This window comes from Palaemon carinicauda, chromosome 20 (genome assembly GCF_036898095.1).
Source record: "Palaemon carinicauda isolate YSFRI2023 chromosome 20, ASM3689809v2, whole genome shotgun sequence".
In the NCBI taxonomy this organism is placed as follows: Eukaryota; Metazoa; Arthropoda; class Malacostraca; order Decapoda; family Palaemonidae; genus Palaemon; species Palaemon carinicauda.
The window spans coordinates 38,583,268-38,605,761 of NC_090744.1; the positions used below are offsets into that span (position 1 = coordinate 38,583,268).

At 35.1% G+C, this 22,494-nt stretch overlaps 1 protein-coding gene across 2 annotated transcripts in view; it reads left to right on the forward strand.

The window, feature by feature from the left end:
• The window catches only part of LOC137660284 (uncharacterized), a 73,470-nt gene extending 59,936 nt beyond the window's left edge, over window positions 1-13,534 (forward strand). For both annotated transcript variants that reach the window (XM_068395064.1, XM_068395065.1), the window contains exon 5: window positions 11,332-13,534. In XM_068395064.1, the coding sequence (XP_068251165.1) occupies window positions 11,332-12,990 (1,659 nt within the window). In that variant the 3' untranslated portion in view covers window positions 12,991-13,534. The remainder of the gene's footprint in view (window positions 1-11,331) is intronic.
• The last annotated feature ends 8,960 nt before the right edge of the window (window positions 13,535-22,494 follow it).

The window sequence follows — 22,494 nt, forward strand, 5'->3', positions numbered from 1 at the left end:
TTTGGAGTGGCCCCCTCCTAAATTGCTACTGTTTATCGAGGCATGACGGGAGGGGTGGGGCACACACCTAAGAAATTAGACTGCCACAGGAAAATGGTCCAAGGAGGAGAATAGATTACACGTCAACCTGCTGACATTAAAGGCAGCACTCTTGTAGTAGCATACGTCAAGAAGCAAGGAGGTACCGTTTTACATGACCTCTATTATTTGGAAAAGCAGGCACAAGATTCGTCAATTTAAGTTTGAGTTTGTAGATCTAAAAATGGCTGCCGAGGGTAAGGCATCGTACAATACTGCTGAGACTAAAATTAACAATATTTTTAATTTTACGTGTGTTGTTACCTCAAATTATCAAAACAGGTAAATGCGTTGTAAGGAAAAGTAGGCTATAACGACATAATGTGAGTAAAAAGGGGATGGGGAAAAGGGTGGGGGAGAGGAACATGGAGTGATTCGAGCGTATAGCCTAACCCTCCAAAATCGGGTATAGTGTCGACCTGGTCAGGAAGAGTTAAACTGCTCTAACCAATAATTAGCTCTCCAAAATCGGGTATAGTGCCGACCTGGTCAGGTAATACAATTGACTAAAAGATATAAACCTATAAGGTTTAAATTGTGTCCTAACCCTCTAAACAGATCGTTTCACGCTGAATGAAAACTTTAGTCTTCCTTAGATTGCTAAAAGAGGGATGCTACTGGATAGCATACTTGCATGATTATTACAATGTAAACGTCTTAAACTCTATATGATATATGTACTGTATATCAAAAGGGGAACTCACTGGCATAGGCTACCTTCCGAAGCCGCATACAGCCCGATCAGGAACGTTAAAATAGCCTAACTAATACTCAAACCCTAATAAACTTGAATAAATATAATTAATCATTTTATAAGATGTCTAGAGCTAAATAACAAGACTACAATTAGTATGAGGAACTAATTGGAAGTCGTCAAATAAGCATGAAACTCTTGGAGGTAGCGACACCAAAATGGCTGCCAGGGGAGAGGCATCATGTGACACCATACGATACTAAAATTACCAATATTATCAAAATTTACGAGTGTCGCTACCTCAGCTCATCAAAATTGATAATTGCAATACTTAACTTGGGAGTAGGAGTCTTCACTAAACACAAAATAAAGGTTCGAACACAAGAACGCGTGTTGACTATCATGGTGCTAAGTTAGGAATGTTGGGAGAAGCATGGGTAGTGGTAGTGGTGGGGGGGGCGGGGTGGCAGTAGCCGTAGTAGCGGGCAGTAGTCAGATGTAGAGCGGCATCTTCTAGTAACGGGGATGTTGAGGAAGTAGAAGACTAATTGGTAAGGGACCTCTGATAATGGTTTTAACACGCCCCAGTTACTATACTGACACCCTATAAGGGTGAGCGAGCTAGGTATATTCCTGGCATTCCATGCAACTTTTTTCTCTGGTACATTTAACAATATTTATACCTTAGAAATGGTGCCATAAGGAGCATTTCACTGGGCGACAAAGGTCCCTCGTCCAGAAATAGATTTTTCCTCCGTCAAAATTCCCTTTTTGATTGTAGACCTCTTGTATTTATAGGTTAATGATATTTGTTATGGTTGTGGAGTCCTTTTTTAATCTGAATATTTGATTGACTAGATTATTATGTTTTGAGAAACAATAATTTTTGTCTGAACTTGTGATGGGTTGCAGATCTTAGTTGTTTGTGTAACTAGAATTTGGAATCCTGGACCTTGCCTTTAAAATTATCTTTCATATTATTATGACATCTCAAAAATATAGATAAAAATGAATTGCAGTTCCTATTGTGTAGGCTGAACTGACTTTTTTGTCTTCTCATTATTCTTTGTGGGCAACGAACCCCAATTAGAATCTGATAGAATCACATCAAATGGGAAATTGATATAAAGGATCTTAAGAAATTTTGTTTAGTGTGGGCATTGATAATTTAAGAAATATTGTCTAATTTACAGTCTTAAATAAGGAGTAAAAATTCTGAAGTCAATTAACCCAAGAATTTTTAATCTTTCTTATAAGGTCCTGTTATAATTGAGAAGTTAATTGGTGATGGAAATAAGAAGGAATGGGTTTTCAATATGAATTTTTAAGTTTTGAACCTATTGTTATATTATCATTATTATTTGCTAAGCTACAACCCCATTTGTAAAAGCAAGCTTATAATAGCCCGGTTGAAGAAAGGAAATGAGGAAATTAATAAACTACAAGAGAAGCAATTGTCAATTTGGATAAAATATTTTAAGAACAGTAACAATATTAAAATCAATCTTCCTTACATAAACTATAAAATCTTAGAAAAACAAGAGGAAGCGAAATAAGATAGAATAGTGTGCCAAAGTGTACCCTCAAGCAAGATAACTTTACCCCAAGACAGTAGATCATCATGGTACAATGGCTATTTCATTACCCAAGATTAGAGAACAATGGTTTGATTTTGGAGTGTCCTAGAAGAGCTGCTTATAATATCTAAAGAGTTCTATCCTTACCTGTGGGAAAGTAGCCACTGAACAATTACATTGCAGTAGTTAACCCTGTGAGCAAAGAAGAATTGTTTAATGATCTCAGTGTTGTCAGGTACATACGACAGAGGAGAATATGTAAAGAATAGGTCAGACTATTTGGTGTATGTGTAGGCAAAGGGAAAATGAACTGCAACCAGAGAAAGAGATCCAATGTAGTACTGTCTGGTTAGTCAAAGGACTCAATAACTAGCAGCAGTATCTTAACGGATGGCTAGTACCCTGGCCAAACCACTAACTATATAGAAGAAAAGTCCCATTGTTTGGCAAGTTGCTAATCTTTACACCTCACAGAGAAAAAGACCATGAATAATAGTCTGAGTTTTACTGAATACAAAATTTATAGTAACTAGAGTGACAGGAGTTGAAATATATAAAGTAACCTATCTGCATATTTTACTTGAAAGGTCACAAAAGTTGTCATTAGTGTTAATTAAAGATCACTTGTATATTAGTTAGAATACTCATCATCCCTTGAGTGCTGTGAAGATGATAATGAGTATTTAGGGAGATATAGAATCTTTAAACTATAAGCTAGCCTTAGATGCATGATTCTTAATATGTTTAGTAAAACCTCAAGTATGGTCTTGGATAGTGTCTTTTTGAGTGAATGGTTAAAACAGACTAAGAGACTGATACATGAATTTAATTAATAGTGTAATATAAAATGATTGTGAGGAAATACAATACTTGATTAATGAAGACTTCCCAGACCTGGATGCTTTCTAAAACATGACTTGTGCATCACTATAGAAATCCCTAAGACTCTTTGTAGCATCCCTTCAGCTCCAAGTTGCACTGCCACCCCCCCTTTTTTTTTTTTATACATTTTACTCCATCTGCCCATTTTCTAGCCTTGTTAACACTACCTAGTTCCATGTCCCTTTCCCATTTTAGAACAAATCCTTTAACTCAACCTTAGGAGAGCCTAGCTGCGTGACTGTTATGAGATTACTGTACTTTAAGCAGAATATGTATAACTTTAGTTTACACACGTGACATTGAATCTAAACCTGTTTTCATCAGCAAAATATTCACTCTGCTACCTGTTTCAATGGAATATTTTTTCCCATTACTGTATTATTCCAGATGCTATTAACAATTTCAATGTTGCTGAAAATGTAGGCAGTTTGGCAATGAATTGGTATCTTGTTTGGATTTTATTTCAAACTACATATAAATAGGATATACAGAAGTTGAAACTATTCATAACTTTACTGTACTCTCATAAAGATTTAGTAGCATGGATAAATTTTGTGAAAGAGACTGGTTAGCAGTAATCAGATTATGGTGAAAATGACAAAATCGGCTATCCTAAGGAAATACAGCAGTATATATCGCAGGAACAGGAATTAATGTTTGCTGCATGAAGATAGGCCATATACATGAAAAAAAGAATTATTTATAATATATGGGCAACCTGAGCAATTTTACAAGGACTGCTTGGTCCCCTTCCCTTTCGAAGCATTTGGTGTTAGAATGTCTAAAGTTTGGTATAATCATCATCATACTTTTTATCATTGTTATTATGACAAACCACATTGCACTGCTAGATAAAATTGAAAAATTCTACAAATCCTGCGCCCAAATAGGCATAGTAGCCTAGTGCAGAAAAAGAAACCGAAAACTAAAGATACAGTAAATTATAAAAGTAATGAATAGCCATGTTAACATGTCTGTCTATATATAGATGATGTAAAAGGGTGTTTATGAATCTTATATGAGTAGAATCAATTAGTTTACTTGTTGAGTAATGTAGGGTCATAAAGAAGTGATATACTTGAATATGCACTTAATATTTTATGACCTATTGTTATGTGGTTCTCAATGAGTATATTTTTTTTTATTTTATTTATGTGTAGTGTTTATTAAATAGTTGTAGTGTACAAATTGATTTTCTTGGCACTGTCCATGTATTGTTCAAAATGTTTCTTTCAACTTTAAATTATGAAACATGGTATTAGATATCATTGAATGCTGTACTATTTTTTGCCTTTAGGGTATTTTCCTGTTATTTTGGTTTTGAAACTTTTAGAGGAAATAGCCCGATGAAGTTGTATGAATTTTATGTAACAAAGAAAATCTGAATTGTAGCTCAAAATTTTCGCTTTATATAAGAAGTGTAATAAAATCTTGGAACACAAAAGAAAAAAAACTTTATTCTTTTCTCTTTAGAAGTGTAGTACAGTATATTGTTAAGGGTTTAGTATATACTTTTATCTTTAAAAGTACAGTACACTATTTAATTTGAAGAAATGTTAAATACTTTATTTTTTTCTTTAAAAAGAAAATACTTTTCTTTATTGAAGTGCAATACAGTATAATGCTTACTGTGAAACAAAAACTTCAAGTCAAATCAAGTCATATAAATCATGTGATGATTGCAATCTTTTCATTGGCAACAAAGAACCATTTGCACTTGTCAGCTGTTCACCTGGTGGGTGGAAGGAACGTGGTCGCCAATGCACTTTCAAGGACAACTCCGCTGGAGTCAGAATGGTCCTTGGACCAAGAGTCATTCAATTGGATTTGCCAACAAGTTCCGGATCTCCAAGTACATCTATTCGCCACGGAATCCAACCACAAACTACAATGTTATGTAGCCCCCAACATGGACCTTCTGGCCTATGCCACAGACGCCATGTCCATAGATTGGAACAACCGGCGGAAGATTTACCTGTTTCCTCCTATAAACGTGCTGATGAAAGTCCTAGACAGGCTCAGGACTTTCAAAGGACAGATTGCTCTAGTGGCTCCCAATTGACCAAAAAGCAACTGGTTTCCTCTCTTGGTGGAACTGAGACTCCGCCCTTGCCGGATTCCCAACCCAAAGGTAACACAAACAGTACAAACTCGCAGTGTGTCGGCTTCCTCAAGAATTCAGAGTGCCCTAACTTTTATGGACTTTATGAAATTTGCAGCACAAAAGGATGCAGATATTGACCCTCTTAACATATTGTTCCTAGAGTTGGACAAGAGAGAATCCACCCTTCGGCAATATGATTCTGCTATAAGGAAGTTAGCAAAATTTTTGAGAGACTCAGATGTTCAGAAGATGACTGCCAATCTGGCAGTTAAGTGTCGCTACCTAGAAATCCCGAACAGACAAATAATTTATGATACTCAACTTGGGAGCAGGGATCTCTAAAACTTCGGACATCTTCAAAAACACAAAACAACACAGAGCAAAATAAAACACGTCTGACCAACGCAGGTACTGGTAGAGGAATGAAGATAAGGGGTGGAGGGGGATGTTGATGAAGGAGAGGTCTAATCGGTGAGGGATCTATGGTTGTGGTTCAATCAGGCCCCAGTTTTCTATACTGACACTCAAAGAGTGAGCAAGCTAGGTTTATTCCTGGCGTTCCATGCATCTCTTTTTTTCTCTGGTATATTCAGCAATAACTATGCATTAGAAATGGTGCTAGAGGAGCATTTCACGGAGCGACATGGGTCGAGCCCAGAAATACATTTTTCCTTCGTGAAAATCCCTTTTTCACAACTTTGTTTGAAGGGCGACTAGCCGCTAATACTGTTAGTACAATTAAGTCAGCTTTAAAGAAAATATTTTAGTTTGGGTTCAATATTAATCTTGCAGATTTGTATTTTTCATCTGTCCCCAAAGCTTGTGCTAGACTAAAACCAGCAACTCGTCCTCACACGGTTTCCTGGTTTTTAAATGATGTCCTTAAATTAGCTTCTGATACTGATAATGACTCATGCACTTATATAATGCTTCTTAGGAAGACGTTATTTTTGATAAGGTTAGCCTCAGGAGCCAGAATATCTGAACACTCTGCATTATCTGGAGAGTCAGATCACATTGACTTTCTTTCTTCTGGTGAAATATTACTCTCTATAAATAGACGATTCTTAGCAAAGAATGAGGACCCACAGAATAGATGGACCCCATGAAAGATTGTCCCACTTCCACAGGATCTATCCCTGTGCCCATTTAACACTGAAAACCTATTTGAATAGAACTCCTAATACATCTTCAGGCCCTTTGTTTATTAGAGAACATGGAGGAACCATCTCCCTAAAAGGAATCGGACAACAGATTCTTTATTTTAGTAAACAAGCCAACCTGGCTTCAGTCCCACATGCCCAGTCAATTATTTTCATCACATGAATTTTGAAGAATTAAAAAGACATACAGGATGGAAATCACCAGCAGTATTCAAACGCCACTACTTTAAATCCTTGGAAGCCCTAAAATTTGCAACAGTGGCAGTAGGGAACGTGGTTCCTCCGGATATAACAGAACCATTATAACAAGGTCCTATCTTCATTTCTCTTTTTTTCCTTTTAGTGCCTTGTCTCCTTATAAGGAGCGGGGCGACACCTGCCTTGCCTTTTCTCCCTGCTTTGCCTTTTCTCCCTACCTTACCCTTGACATTCATTTGGATTGCACCTTACCCCATGATTATGATGTTTATATACTACTAATGTCTTTTTTGTTATAGTTAGACATCTCATGAGCTTTGTTTGATGGAAGTTTTTCCCTATTTTTACCAATAAATTTTGGGTATCTGACTCAGTATTGTACTTTAGGAGATTGGTATATTAAGGTTTATTATTAAAACACTCCTAATTAAATTATTCTATTTCAGTTCCTTACCTATATGTGTATTTCCAAGCTTAGGGGACCAATTCTCTGTTACTATTTCACGGAGCGACACAGGTCGAGCCCAGAAAAGGGATCTTGATGAAGGAAAACTATTTCTGGGCAAGGGACCTGTGTCGGCCAGTGAACCCACCCCCCTTTTCCCTCACCCTAGGCTGGTCCAAGCTTGGGGTGCTAGTAGGAATGAGGGAAGAAGCGTGGGTAGTAGTAGGGGTGGGGGGGGGGTTAGTTGTAGTAGAGGGGAGTAGTTGGATGTAGAACGGCACCTCGTAGTAGAGGGGGATATTGAGGAAGGAGAGTACTAATTAGTAAGGGACCTCTGGTAGTGGTTCTAACACGCCCCAGTTACTATAACGGCACCCTATTAGAGTGAGCGAGCTGGGTTTATTCCTGGCATTCCATGCAACTTTTTTCTCTGGTATATTTTGCAGTATTTATACCTTAGAAATGGTGCTATAAGGAGCATTTCAACTGTGTAGTTGCATGGAGCGACACAGGTCGAGCCCAGAAAGCATAATAGAATGCTAAAAGCGTTGTTTGTAACGCTTACGGCTATGAACAATTGAACGAAAAATAGTTATGAACAACCAATTTGTTAACAACAGCAGTTTGCCTTATTATTATTATTATTATTAGCTAAGCTACAATCCTAGTTGGAAAAGCAGGATGCTAAAAGCCCAAGGGCTCCAATAGGGAAAATAGCCCAGTGAGGAAAGGAAATAAGAAAACAGATAGAATAGTGCGCCTGAATGTTCCCTCTTGTAAGAGAACTCTAACCCAAGTCATTGGAAGACCCCGGTACATAGACTATGGCATTACCCCAGACTAGAGAACAATAGTTTGATTTTGGAGTATCTTTCTATAAGAACTGTTTACCATAGCTAAGAGTCTCTTCTACCCTTAACAAGTGGCATGTCGCCACTGAACAATTGAAGGTCCTCCAGAGTAAGACTGCTGACTCTTCAGGGTCTAGATCATCCTCTGACCTAAAATCTACTTTTTGGACCAAAATTCCCACACAAGTTGCATGAAGCCATTGTAAGCAATGGGATAATTCTCAGGGTCCCATGCGTTGCTCCAAGAGGTATGAAAATTGCTATCGTAGTGACACTGAATATGGGACCAATGAGGGTTGACTGAGTTATTACTACCCACCTGGTTACACAAAATTTTCAAGTTACTCCTTTGTAGTAATAAAAAATGATAAGTATCCTGCACGGGAAAGAGAGGAAATATCCTGCAAGGAAAAAGGGAGTGACTTACCTACTCTCAACTCCTCATGTATAGAAAAATATAGAGGCTAAAGGTAGGTCAACCATGACTAGATGAAATATAATTATCCCAAGTGGAACTCAAGAACCTGCTGACAAATCAGAAGGCAGGGAAAGGTGTCCTTAATAGTGTTGTGAGGGAGTAACCCTAATTACCTAAGGGTAGTGGACACATCACTGACAGGTTGGCATATAGGAGAAGGTAATCCTGCTTGCCCCAAGCATAACTTGTAGGTAAAAAAACCCTCACCATCATCCATTAATGCATCTCTGAGGACTAAATAAGGAGGAAGGGAACCCCAGCCATAGAGGGGAAATTCAATCCTCCGTGTGCCTCTACCTTGGGAACGATGCCACTCTACATTAATATGTTAATACATTTCCTATTGGCATAAGTGATTTTGCAAAATATATTTGTAGCTTTGTGTCACACGCTATAAAACCTAACTTGTTATATTACGGTTTTGAATATCTAGTTTCTTATAATAATGAATATATATACTGTACAATATTCACTGTGCCAAATTACTCCACAAACCGTAAACTACAAATTTCTCAGAAAAAAACTAATACTATGTGATAGAAAAACCCAATAAGTGATATTGTAGACTATAGGCTCATGAATATATATGATATATTCACTCTCCATTACCCCTATCAACCAATATGGATTGAATTGAAATATTTAATCCTAGTCAAATGTATATTTGCCATGAAAAAATTACAAGCACAAATGTGTGCATATATACCTACTGTATGTAGTCCTGCTAACAGGAGTTAACTCAGAATTACTGTATAAGTTTCAAGAATACCTGTATGAATAATTCAATTAGTACTACCTAACCCAACTGAGGCTATTAACATTTACTAGCCATTTTAGAATATTTCGGTACATATCCTGATGTACGACATTCTGCACATGTAATATATTGTATATACAATTTACTAACTAATCAACTATAGGGTATTGGTAGGCTAACTGCAGTATACACATTCCTTACCTAAGATCAATATGTGTAGGTGCCATGCCATATCTATGGTACAGTAATTATGTACATACAATATTATATAAGCGTAAACCTCCTGGGTTAGACTATGCAATATAATTTATATAAGATAGAATTAAACTTATGTAACAAACAAGCGGCCGAATAGTGTCTACTGTATTAACACCATTGTCTAGCGATAGAATTAGGTAAATAATGAATTTGGGGCCTAATTAACTCTCTTTTGAAGCTGAGGTTAATAATGTATTGAAACCTGTCAATTAGGAGCAAGAACTAGATTTTTTTTTTCTGACAACGAAAGAAAAGTTAGTTGCCGAGTGTAAACAAGCACCCAGGTATGCATTATCTTCAATAAGGGTTCTCGGTGGGTGAATTCGTCAGTTACGGTATGTATTATGCAATGGAGTTGTGGGGGGTTCGATAGAGCCTGAATCTGTAGGTCTCTCATTTACACACTTGAGCCTGTGCCGTACACCTCTCATTTACACACTTGAGCCTGTGCCGTACACATGAATACACTGGACCAATGGCAGGGAGGAAAATATTTCTTTGGTATCTCATGTCATATTGGATACCCTGTTTATAAACTTTACAGGAAAATCCTTGGGAGCACACAACAGCCTAACCCTAAGAGTCTTACAAACCCGATATTACTGTACGCTATATTACAATATTGTGATTATAAAATCAGATGTATCCATCAGATCTATTTTCATTATACTTCTTACTTTTATTGCCATTATGAACTTGTTTTTTTACGTTATACAGTGTTCTTTATATTCTGTTGAAGATAACCTGAATTTGTTAAACAGTATTACAGTACATACACAATAAATATGCTAGAGCTTTAGGTATTCCAGACAGTGCATTACAGTGCCTTTTTTTATCATGCAACCTTATTTTTTTGTTTAATACACAACTGGTAGTCTTGTTAAAGACTAATTAGGTTATGGTTTTCAAGGTTGAGTTTTCATAAATGTGATGGGAAAGTAGCAGAATGTTCAATTATAGGTCATTATATATAGTTTTTGAGAAATGCATTTTTGAGTTGTTCATGGTAGATTGAAGAAAGAATCGTATATACTCTTTAAGGTGAGGTTGGTGTAATCGAGGTATATATTTTTAGTGTACTTCACATTTTACAGTTGTTGAAATAAGTACATTTTTTTACTGTACAGTACTTGACTTTTTCAGTTTTTGAAATAATTTCTCATGTAGACACATGCACACCGCTACAGTATATATTCCATCGGTAAAGATACATGCATGGGTTATAATGTAAAGCTGCACTCATCTGTCTACTTCCCTGAGTTCTTATTTACTCAATAGTCCACATTCCAGTTTTAGCACATGTAGGATAGGTTGAATGGATGTTAGGTAATATCTTGTGTGTACTTTATGTAAACTTACTAAAAGTGTTTCCTATATAAATTATATATATATATATATATATATATATATATATATATTATATATAATATATATATATATATATATATATATATAATATATATATATATATATATATATATATATATATATATATATATATATATATATATATATATACACACTACTATGATTTGTGCTGTATACTGTGTGTAAATAGTTATATTCACTTATGAGTTTTTTGTGTTTCCTCTCATGTATGTGAGGATGCTGTTCTACTCTTTGAAAATTAGAAATGGAAAAAATATAAATTATTTACGAAAACAGTGAACATTAAAAAAGCAATGCTTGGAGTTCTTAAAATTTGGGGTCAGAGGATTTAAAAGGACAGGGCCAGGGAGGATGTGGAAAAGGCTTTTGACTAGATAGCCATAGATAGATGCTGAGAGGAAAAAAATGATAGCTGAATGTCGGATCATCTATAGCCACATTTTTATTTTCCCCGTAGGTGGCGGACATGGAGAGGAAGTACAAGTGCGAGTGGTGCGGGAAGGGATTTAGACTCTCCGTCCATCTGAAGGATCATGTCAGGACCCACACTGGGGAGAAGCCTTACCAGTGTCCAATATGCCAAAAGGATTTCACACAGCGGTCTAATTTGAGGACGCATCTCAACAAGATTCACAAGGAACAATTAGCATATGTTAAGAACCGCAAGGGCAGAGTAACAAAATTTCCTGTAAAACATGATTGTATTCCAAGTATAGTTTCCCCTACTGGTAACAATAGCAGTAGCTTTCCCCATCATAGTCCCTCAGCTGATATGAAAAGACTAGTGTACAACGCTGGTGAGCCTCCCAAACCAATCCTCCCAAAATCTTGTTTAACTGATCAGTCTGTAATGCCTTTCCTTTCTATGGAAACAGTTAAATTTTTACAAAAGGATGAATTGACAGTGCTATATAAAGATAATAGTTCTAATAATACAGATGCAGAGAAAAATTTACCAATACCACAGCTCATGTTGCAACATCCTCCCGATGGAGAGTCACAAATTTATCCTGTAGATCCTCATGTCATAGAAGTAGATTCAAAATCCTTGGTTAATAAAGATTCAGTTGTGCCACAACCAGTCATTACTAAAGAAACTGCTTTGAAATCTCCTCAGAAGGAAACTTTGTTAAAAGCCTTACTTCTCAAAGGATCTACCTTATCTCCTGCTACCACATCAGAGGTAGCTAGTGTTATGCAACAAATAACTCCTGGAGCAGGCCCTTCAACACCTACCTTAGTATCATCAACACTTCCCTCTACTTTAATTCCTTGCTCACTTTCTTCATCAGTAACCTCTCACTCTTCAGCAACATCAGGTTCTGGAGAAGAGCGAATTCTTGTCATGGACTCGTCTATGGTCAGACTTCCTCGTGATGTTGCTGTGTCACGGAGTAGTCTCCTCTCCCCGGTGGATAAAGGAGATTCTTTTGTTGTTATAGAAGCCTCTGGAATGGCCTCTCAGGAAGGTGCCTTGGTTACAACAGATTCACAAGATCAACCACAAATATCAGAGGAAATGAAGATCCTACTACAAGCCATCCAAATAAGAGACTCCCAGGACCATGGACAGTCAGGTCCACCTAGTAGTCCATCATTGATAGTAAAGCCAACTACTCCAGTTTCAACCCCTGTAACAAGTTTAGTGTCTGGGCATGTAATTAGTCATACTCTAGCTGTACCAACTCCTGGACCTCCTGCAGTGTCAGGAGCTGCACTACAGAGAATTTCTCGTCTCTTGCATGATAAAGAGTCATCCAAGAAGTCTGGTCATTCTGTATCAGTAAAGAAAACAAATCACATCCCTGATCAGTCACAGAAACATAGTGCTATTTCAGAGCAAGAATCTTTTTCTGTATCTGCTAAGATAGGAACTGACCTGAGTAAACCTTTACCTCTCTTGCGACAAATGTCTCCACCACATGTGCCCGCTACAGTTCCTCTCCCTTTATCCTCTACAATGAAAGTTGACCCCTCACCTATGCCTGGTGCCTCAGTATCTCCACATATAGAAAGAAGGAAACCCTTTCACATGCTCGCAAGTAGAACAGGTAATATCACTTTGGAAAGACCCCTCGATGGCAAAGAATCCAATGCAAAGGCGAAAGGTAATTAAAGTGAAAGTGAAACAGTGCCTCAAATTAAATAAGGTTTTGATATAACAGGAATAGATAATAGCTGGTTAGGTTTCTGTCCTTCGAGTCGTAATGGTTCATTTATTCCTAGGATTGTCACCCATCACTTAAAAAAAAGTACTTTGTTCCACCTGTCGTCTTGTGCCTTCTTTTTTCTTTCACAAGTGCAATGTACAGTATGTATATTTTTTTCCTATTTTACAGACTATACTTCATTAATGTATTGAATACTGTAAATAGAACTGACTGAGAAAAATCATTCTCTGAACAGTCATTTAGAATTTCTTGGGAATAGTGATGTTCAACCATTATTATGCTGGCTTTCTATTGATCTATCCTCTTGTGTTTTGTGCCTTAAAAGTTTAACACACTATATCTTTGCCTGCATCAATGATAGATCAGCATTTTTGGGCCTTGTGTGTTTATATCTTTATATCCTCAGTGCTCTGCTGTTTGTAATAGCAGGAGTGAGGAGACCCATATTGCTTCTATATAGCCTATGTATGATGCTATTGCTCATATGAATATGTTGCCTGATAAACAGCCTTATATCTCGAATCTTTCTACAATACACATGCTTGCTTGATTAAAGTCTACTACATCGATACATATCGCTCTATGTGCCAGCTTGTCAATAGGTATAAGGCGTTCCTTTTTTTTCTATGCCCAATTGTACTTGGTTTTTTTGAAGACTATAAGAAACTGTCCTCTTATACAGGCAAGAGTATGGACATCTCAAAGATAGTAGATAAAAAAGAAAATAACTGCTTTCATTTTCCATATGTGAAATTTAAGTGGTAATACTTTTGCAAATGATTCTTCCATGTATAAAGAATGCCATGTGGTTTTAAGGAATGTCTGTACTGGTGTTTATTGTTGCAGCTTGTATAGTTCTATTCTAGTTTTATTTAAGTGTACAGTATTTTTACATAATCTTGAAAGTTTTGTGATATGTAATATATGTACAGTAATATCTTTAAGAAATAGTTGTGTAGATTGTTTGTTCTTCATCATTTAAACTTGATTTTATAATTTTTGGATTATTTGTCTGTTAAACTTTTCTCTCTAAGTTATTCAAAAATTTCATGAAAAGTATGGATGAAAGTAAATTGAAGTTGTTCCCATTTAATTGGTGGTGTTGCTTTTTTATTATGTTGTTACCAGAGCCAAAGTAGTAAATTAGTTTTGTAATCTTTTATTGTTATTTGGATTAAACACTTTTTATGTACGTGTATACTTTTTGTATTTACTTTTGCATACTAATGTGTACAAATGTATGCATGCATATTTTGTGAATACTGTATAGTACTTACTGTAGTAAGGGGCATTAATATAATGAGTGAATGGTTTGATAGAAAGTTGTTGGTTGTGTGTATTTGTATTTTGTTATTGAGAACTTGTCTTTTGATGTGTTATCTAAAAGATTAAAAGTAAACAGGATAGATTTGACTGCTGAAAAGAGCGAGTTTGTCTGAATGAGGTGATGATGAAAAGTATTTAGTCAAGAAAATTGATTGATTAATCCTGAAGGAAATTTGACATAGAGTACTAAATCTTTCATGTTGACTGTCCTTGTTCTTCGGTCATTATCCTTTTGGCCTATAAATGTATTCACTAAAAATTTGTAGAATTTTAGATAATCATTCTTGACTGGTGGGTATGGTATATGTTTCTATGACATTAAATTGGGTGAAATTGAAATAGTTTGGTTTTGTTAGAACATTGTAATTTAAAGTGAAGTATAGGGTTCCATGTCATTATGAGGTCATTTTAAGTGTAATTTTTTGGTCTGTCTTCAAAACAGTCTTGTATAAAGTAGAGGAAATTTCCGAGCTTCTAGTCTGTACTTACAGTAATTATGATACAAATTTGAAAATGAAAAGTTAGTTTAAGAGAATTCTTAATTCTCTTTTAGAGTCTATGAACCTCCTCAGGTGTTCATATTGTCTTTTCTCCAGATTTTGGTTTGTCAACATTTTTGCCCCAAAAGTTAAGAAAATTATTTCTTAAGGTTGGTTTATCGGCATTTACCCCTAAAATGAAAAAAAAATCCAATTTTCTTTCCTTTCAGTAGACACATGCTTCTAGTAAAGTAATGAGAGAGAGAGAGAGAGAGAGACTAGCAGTTAATTGCAAGAAGTGAAGTGCTTGGGCCTTTTTGTTCCTTCACTTTTTCTGTTGCATCGATTAAACTACAAGGTACACCTCATCCAGATTGTCATGTTTTATTGCATTTTAATTTGTCCTCTTCCTGGATTTGTTAGCAATTTCTACAGCGGGATAGTACTGGAATTTAGGTTATTGTTGGGAGGAATACAATTGTTTCACAGGAAAAGTTTATTTAAAGTTTGAGTTCTCGTGAAATTTGCTTCTAGTTCAAGTGGAAATCAGGGAAATACTAGGCTAGTTTTTAGCATGGATAGTAAAGAATAGGACACCGGCATCATTTTTGAAGACCAGTTGAGTCTAGAAGGGGTTCTTATAGTGTATATAGTGTATAGGCCTTAATTCTTTATTTTTTTATAGAGATCAGGCATGTTGGGACAGTCTCCTAGATGTAATGTTTCTGTTATTTCTTCCTCTATTTTGGAGTCTATTGTTCATGTAGATGTAATTGATAAAGTAGTTGCTCAGTTTGATACAGGAACTCAAGTCAGCATGTCAATCCTAATGTGTTAATAATCGCTGTGCTGTTGCGAATACGATTTTGTACTTTGGGTGTGATCTTGACCCTCAATCTGCGAGTGTCTCATGCTAGGGACAATATTTTTCTTTAGAAATCTTGTGAGGAGTGGATAATCCTTGGTATCCCTCCGTCGGAAGTATTTTTCGTGATCAGATTAAGTTCAAAACATAAATGAAAAGTTCATCTAAGGAAAAGGAGTCTAGTTCTTCCAAGTGAATGGTCGTCACATCTGTCAGTATGTCTAGAAATTTGGTAATGGGTGTTTTCGCCAGAACCTTTGTATGTTTGCAACGTCACTGAACAAGGATAGAGATGTTTTGTTCGGTTCTGGATCCTTTAGCATAGAAGGTAAATGTCCTGTTATATACTGGAAAATCAAGATCTTTACACATTCCTATCACTTGCCATGGTTTAGCAGGTGTGATAAAATGTTCAGGCTCTTTTAACTGCTAAATTACTGAAACCTCTATTCTAGCTGAAGTGGGAATAGTCCGGAGATCTGTGGACTCCGTTGTCAGCGCCCTAGAAGGTTTCCACACAAACCAACCTGCTCTGGCAACCAATTTCAAAAGTGATTCATCCAAACCCATATATGCTTTTATCTAACCAGCTGGAGACCATCCATCGCATTCTTGGAAACGGTTTTTTTTTTTTTTTTTTTTTCTTCAGACCTCTAGATTGTCTTTTATAGGTTCTCAAAGACAGTCTACCATTAGTTTTTATGAAAGACGATGGTATAATTATTTTTAATTATGCCAATCTAAGAATGTATCAATGACTGAAACTAGCTGGGATAATATTGTTAAAAATTTTTGTTTGACATTTAAATCTCAGCCCTTAAGGGACATGGATGAGTGCCTAATTTTTTATTTGAGCATGTGGGATTAGATATATCCATTTCAGTTAATAAAATGGGTGTGTTTAAGCCTTTTGATACTAATAGGCCTCCAACAATCTGGTCAATTTTTTTCTTAATTTCGATGTGGTTTTACTATTTAAAAGGTTGACTTTTGATCCAATGGAAAATCTTTCACCAATAGATTTCAAGGATAAAATGCTTGTCGTATTAGCATTGGCTTCAGCTAAATGCATAATAAACTGCAAGCACTATCTTTTAAGGTAGGCTTTAAGAGCAGAAGGTAATTTTCTATTTTTCTTCCTCCAAAGCAAAATTTGCTTTAGGTTTGAGTCTCCTGTAATATTTTCACTTCCCTCTTTGGAAATGGTTGTAAGCATTTTATCAGGTAATAGGTTTCTTTGTCTGGTATCAAGCCGTTCAGTATTTTTCGGTATTTGGACAAACTATGGACGTTAGTGTCCTTAATTTGCCATGTAGGGTTAGAATTCAGAATCGTCCTGTATCCATAAAGGCAATGTCATTTCTAGTTAAAATTTGGTCACAGGAATTTGCAAAGAATGTGATCCAAACCTTTCAAAAGTCATGAAAGTTAAGATTCGGATATTAGGAGTGCACCTACTTTATAATTTTTGTAGAAATCTTTTTAGAAAGTTTTAGCAGTAGGTCAATGGCCTTTGCTGAATGTTATCTTAGAGAATCATGGTTTTCTTATCTATTTCCTATAGTTGCTGTTAGTGATGTGGTCTTTTAATTTTTGGAGTTAATTTATAATTTTCTTGTTTTCAAAATATTTCAAGTATCTTAAGGAAAACAATCTAGAGTACTGTATTTCAAGGACGGTATGTGAGCATTAATCTAGATCAGTTGAGTTTAAAATTTTGATAATTTTATACTGAATTTTAATTCTGTAATTCTTCTAGCCCTTTCCATCAGTATCAGCAATATGAACATCAGGGGAGGTTGTATAAATGAATGGAATATTAATAAAAAATGAATTTGTCTATACTCGCCTGATGTTCATATAAATTCTCACCCTTTCCCACTGATTTGTGATGTCAAAATAATCAGGAATAGTTCCACTTTAAAACTGAAATAGCCAATAGCTGCGAGCATCTCATTACTTTATTAGAGTCATGTGTCTATTGAAAGGAATGAAAGTAGGAATATTGTTTTAAATTTCAGGGTTAAATGTTGAAAAAATAACCTTTTGGAGAAGAAGCAATAGCAATATCAGGTGAATATAGAAATAATAAATTAATAAAATGAAGTTTTTTTTATTAATGGTAATTGTGATTGTTGTTTGGTTTGAGGGAAAAATGTTGTTCGGTCCAAGTTACAAAGAAAAAAGGGCTCCCTATTTTTTATCTTTCAAAAAGAATTGTTCACAACTTCAGATCTCGAAAATCCCAAGTACTCTTTGTTTACTAAATCTACTTCTGTATTGTTGAAGAAAGGACTCATTGAAAATAGTTTTTGAAATGCTTGCTATATGCTGTAGTAGTCAAAGATTGAATTTTTTCCAACTGTTTACTTAAAAGTAAAAAGTTACACTTCAATTAATATTTTGGCATTATAATTTTCTTGAGAACTTTGAATTTCCTTGAAATGCTTGGAAGAAAAGCTTGTTCAATTATTATTGGTGAAATGTTCAAGGTTTCAGAACCATATCGTTTTATTCAGTTGCTCTAGTACAGATGATTGACATCTTGTATATAGTTAGGAACATGAATTTAAAAGTTGTCAAATGAAGATGATTTCATTTAAAAACATGGAACTATTTGAAGAAGTGCCTTAGAAGAAAAAAAACGGCAGACTAGAATTGAATGTTGTGGTATGCACGTAGATGTTTGAAGATTATGGATGAAATAATGAAGGACTAGGTTTGAAGAGAGAAGTGCGTGTTGATTTTTTTATTATTTATATCTGGTAGCTTGTTATCAAGTAGACGAAAAAAAACTAGTGTAGGCTAAATATCAGAGAATGTACCTGGATCTGCTTGTCAGGTTAGTGTAATTGGTAGAGCATTTTACTTGAGCTTAGGTTACGCAGAGATTGGCCCCAGTGCATGTCACCACACAGTCTACACGTGATGACTATTTGGCTCTTTGATGACCTTAGTAGTACGTCCAGTGTTTCCCTGTAAGGATAGAAGATTGTGCACTTCATCATCTTCCTTTGTTTTGGAACCTCTCATGATTGATAAAATATCTTATAATTTCCTAATTTATTAAGACATTCATCCACAATAGTAGTTGAATGCATTGGACATAAGGGTACTGATCGGGTGCAAATAACAGTGATGTAAACTTTTCCCGTCTTAAACCAAAAATTATCTTGATATTACTTGAGGTTATTCCAAGTCTACCTGATCTTAGGTACCAATGCAGCCTTGATGATTAAGGATATTTGGTCACTAAAGCTGGTGATATGATTTTATTTTATAATTAGTATCTTCAAGAATAATGATAACTATTCAATTTTTTTTTTTTCAAAGCAAAATGAATTTGATTTTAAAAGAAAAACTATTGTAAACTTACAACTTCATGTTTATCTTGCATAATTAAGTCTAAATGTAAGAGAAAAGTCATAGTCATTATTTTATTAAGTCTTAAGGTTATTTTTTTGCATAATTCAGTGCCTAAATGTAGAAATTGTGGTATGGGTGAAAACTGTAAGTGTATTCTATGTTTGGTGCAGTGATTGATGTGTTAGTTACAAGTGCAGTATTGTATTTAAAAATCGTAAGAATTTTAAGCTGTCTATGAAATGTGGACTTTTCAACTTGCTTTCAACTAAATTTGATGATTAAGTAAAATCTGCCTTCCAGGTTTATATAACGTGAGGGTTTCTGTGAGATAACTTAAACCATTTTAATGAATATTTATAAAGATACCAAGAAACCTTGCTTAACCAAAATATCATAACCTGTTGTAAGTAGTTAGTGCTAGGATTGGTATAGTGAGATCATAGTTCAGTTAGTGATGTTTGATGCAAGAAAATCTATGGAACACTGTTTACATGATTTACATTGTTCAACATTTTGTTTCCTTTCTATTAGTTTTTGATATATGGTACAATGAAGAGAATAAGATGAAAATATTCCTTTTAAGTTATTAACAAATTCTGGTGATTCATCTTCATTATATCTCTTTACTAAAAAAAATAAAACAATATAGTATATTAACCCAATTTATAGTGATATATTTATGTAATGTAGTCTTTATTTTAGTGGATGCAATTTTCTTTCAAATTTCCAAATGCGTTTACAAGACCTTAGTACATTACTTGGCAGTTTTTTATGACTAGCAACATTAGGATCATAATTTTTATCATCTTTTCAGTGGTATTTTTACTTGAATGCTACATTTAAAAAAAATCTCCCTCTTTCTCTTTTATTCATAATGTGAAATCTATATTTCACCAACCCTTGTACAATAAGGAAAATTATTATTTCAGTCCTACTTTATGGAGTTTAGATATCCTAGTTTGGAATAACTACATTATTTGACCAGAGGAATTGCAAGATTTTCAAGGTAACTTCCTGTGGGTTGAGGGGTGGAAGTTTTATAGTTGAAATGCATCAGTTACTGCTTGCTTTATAATGAAGCTGATGGTGGCAGCACTGGGTGTTTTTTGTGCCATTCTGTTATTTTTTTCCTTATGAAAGTTATGATAAAGTGTAAATAGCCTTAAAAAGGTACATTTAAATACATTAATGAATATATATATGAATATAGAAAGAGAATCAGTATATAAAGGTATACTTATTAGATGTTATTTGATTATATTGTTAAAACACCAGCTTTGCAACATGCAAAGATTTGTAGATATTGTAAATTAATAAAATGATAAGGGATATATTTGTTTTAGGTCCTAGTATTTTGAATGTCCTAAGCTAGTGCTAAGGCATTTTATTGAATAATTTTTCATTCACTAATGATTTTCATCTTTATCCTCACCATAAATACATTAAGAATTTGGAGATTTTTTTCATTCAAGTTTTTAAAATTGCATTTCGTTCATACGTATAAAAGCTCTTTATTTTTTTATGTGAGTTTTACCAAAGAAATCACAAATGGTGTGAACTAGAACTAATAGGTTAGATGAATATATAATTTTTCAGACTTGCAATTCTTGGTACTGTATTCTTTGGTGTGCTATGGCCACTTTACTGTGGACAGTGGCTACCACTGTTTTGTGGCTTAAAATGAAACTCATGTTTCTGTGAATGCATGCACATGAGTCAGTTTTTAGTGGTGGGGTATTCACAGCTTCCTGCTCCACTTCTTCGTTACACTACGAAATGGTGATGGCCACCGTTCACTGAAAAGTGTCCCGTGTGTGGCCAGCCGTACAGTTTGTGATTCACTCTTTTACAGACTTCAATGTTTGCTGTTTCTGAAACATGGTTTTGTTATTCAATGGGTTCTTGATATTTCCATATCTTCTTGTGGAAGTGCTATACAGTACTTTATGATGTTGATGATGCACATGCTAATTTTGTAATTCAAAGCACTTTTAGTGTATTTTCTTGCATGGTACTCTGGTGGCTTGAAGTCATCATGTGAGAGTATCCTCAGACTTGAGCCTTGATTTCTTTAGTTTTTTAAATACTTTCAAAATTATTGCAGTACTGTATTTCTTATTCTTACATGTTGTTATTGTACTATATTTTTTCAATATAAGAATTAACTTATTTCCATGAATATTTCTTACATACTTGAATATTTCAAGTGTCAGCTTATTAGCAAGAAATGTGAGGACAATTTTTGGATGAACTACCCGTTTGGTTATTCACGCCTCTCGCCACTGGTTTGCATAACCAACATTCTGGTAAACAGCCTCAGTATATTTCTTATTGCAGCTGAGAGAATGTGTGTCTACCAGCTCAGTCTTTTAACATACAGTAATTGTTAGGCACAGTGAACATTCACAACCCTTACTGAAGGAACACTATGTGATTATGACAACTATGGTTGAGATCTTTTAAGCCTCAACAATAACAAAACTTGGCAGGCAAGTAAATATTGGCATATCATATCGTTACCAATTCTACAGTAAAGCAGTAACACCTATTCTTTACCCTTAAAGTAAATATTACTTTCTCTGCTCTGCCATTTATGAGTTGACGGTCGGTCATTCTGTTTACAATGTAGGATCTTACTACTGTGCAGTGTAGACTCCAGTTCCATAATTGTACTCCTTAAAATGGTTATTGTTTACCTTGTGTGGGAATATCAACAAATCTAGCAGGAAAGACATTAACACATAGCAATTTATAAGGAGGTTATGTCTTGATATTACCACAGAAACTGAAAAACTGAATGTGACAAAGCTGATGTGTTCCTTATCAATAACTGCTAGATTGTTTCATTGCAGTACTTTTCTAAGGGCAAGTATCTTTTGAAAGGAAAGAAAATTGGATTTTTTTTTTATAATTGGTTTTTGGTAATTGTCAATAAACTCAACTGAAGATAAGGTAATTTGATCATCAGGTGAGGTTCATTAAAATAAACGCTGTACAGCAATGAAAAAAATGAGTTTGGATTATCTTATATAGACGTGAGCTTGCAAGGTGATATTCCTAATCCTCTCCTGGTTTACTCTTTTACATAAATCAGTAGTTATGTAAAGTCAATCCTTAGCTTTTGTGAAATTATTTATTTCCTGGGAAGTCCTGGACTTCTGTGTCCAGTGGATGGGAACTTACTTTCGATGTTGCGATCTAAAAGACACAGAAATGTTATACAGTAGGAAGTTGCCAAAAGGAACTTCCATCAGGACGACATGGCTATCTCACCCAAAATCAGATTTTTCGTATGTCAAAATCCGTTAATAAAGCTACAGTATAACTACAATGATACTGTACAGCCAAATACATTTGAACCATTCAACCTACCTAAATTAACTGTTGATACCTGTAAGTTTAATAGTTATTAG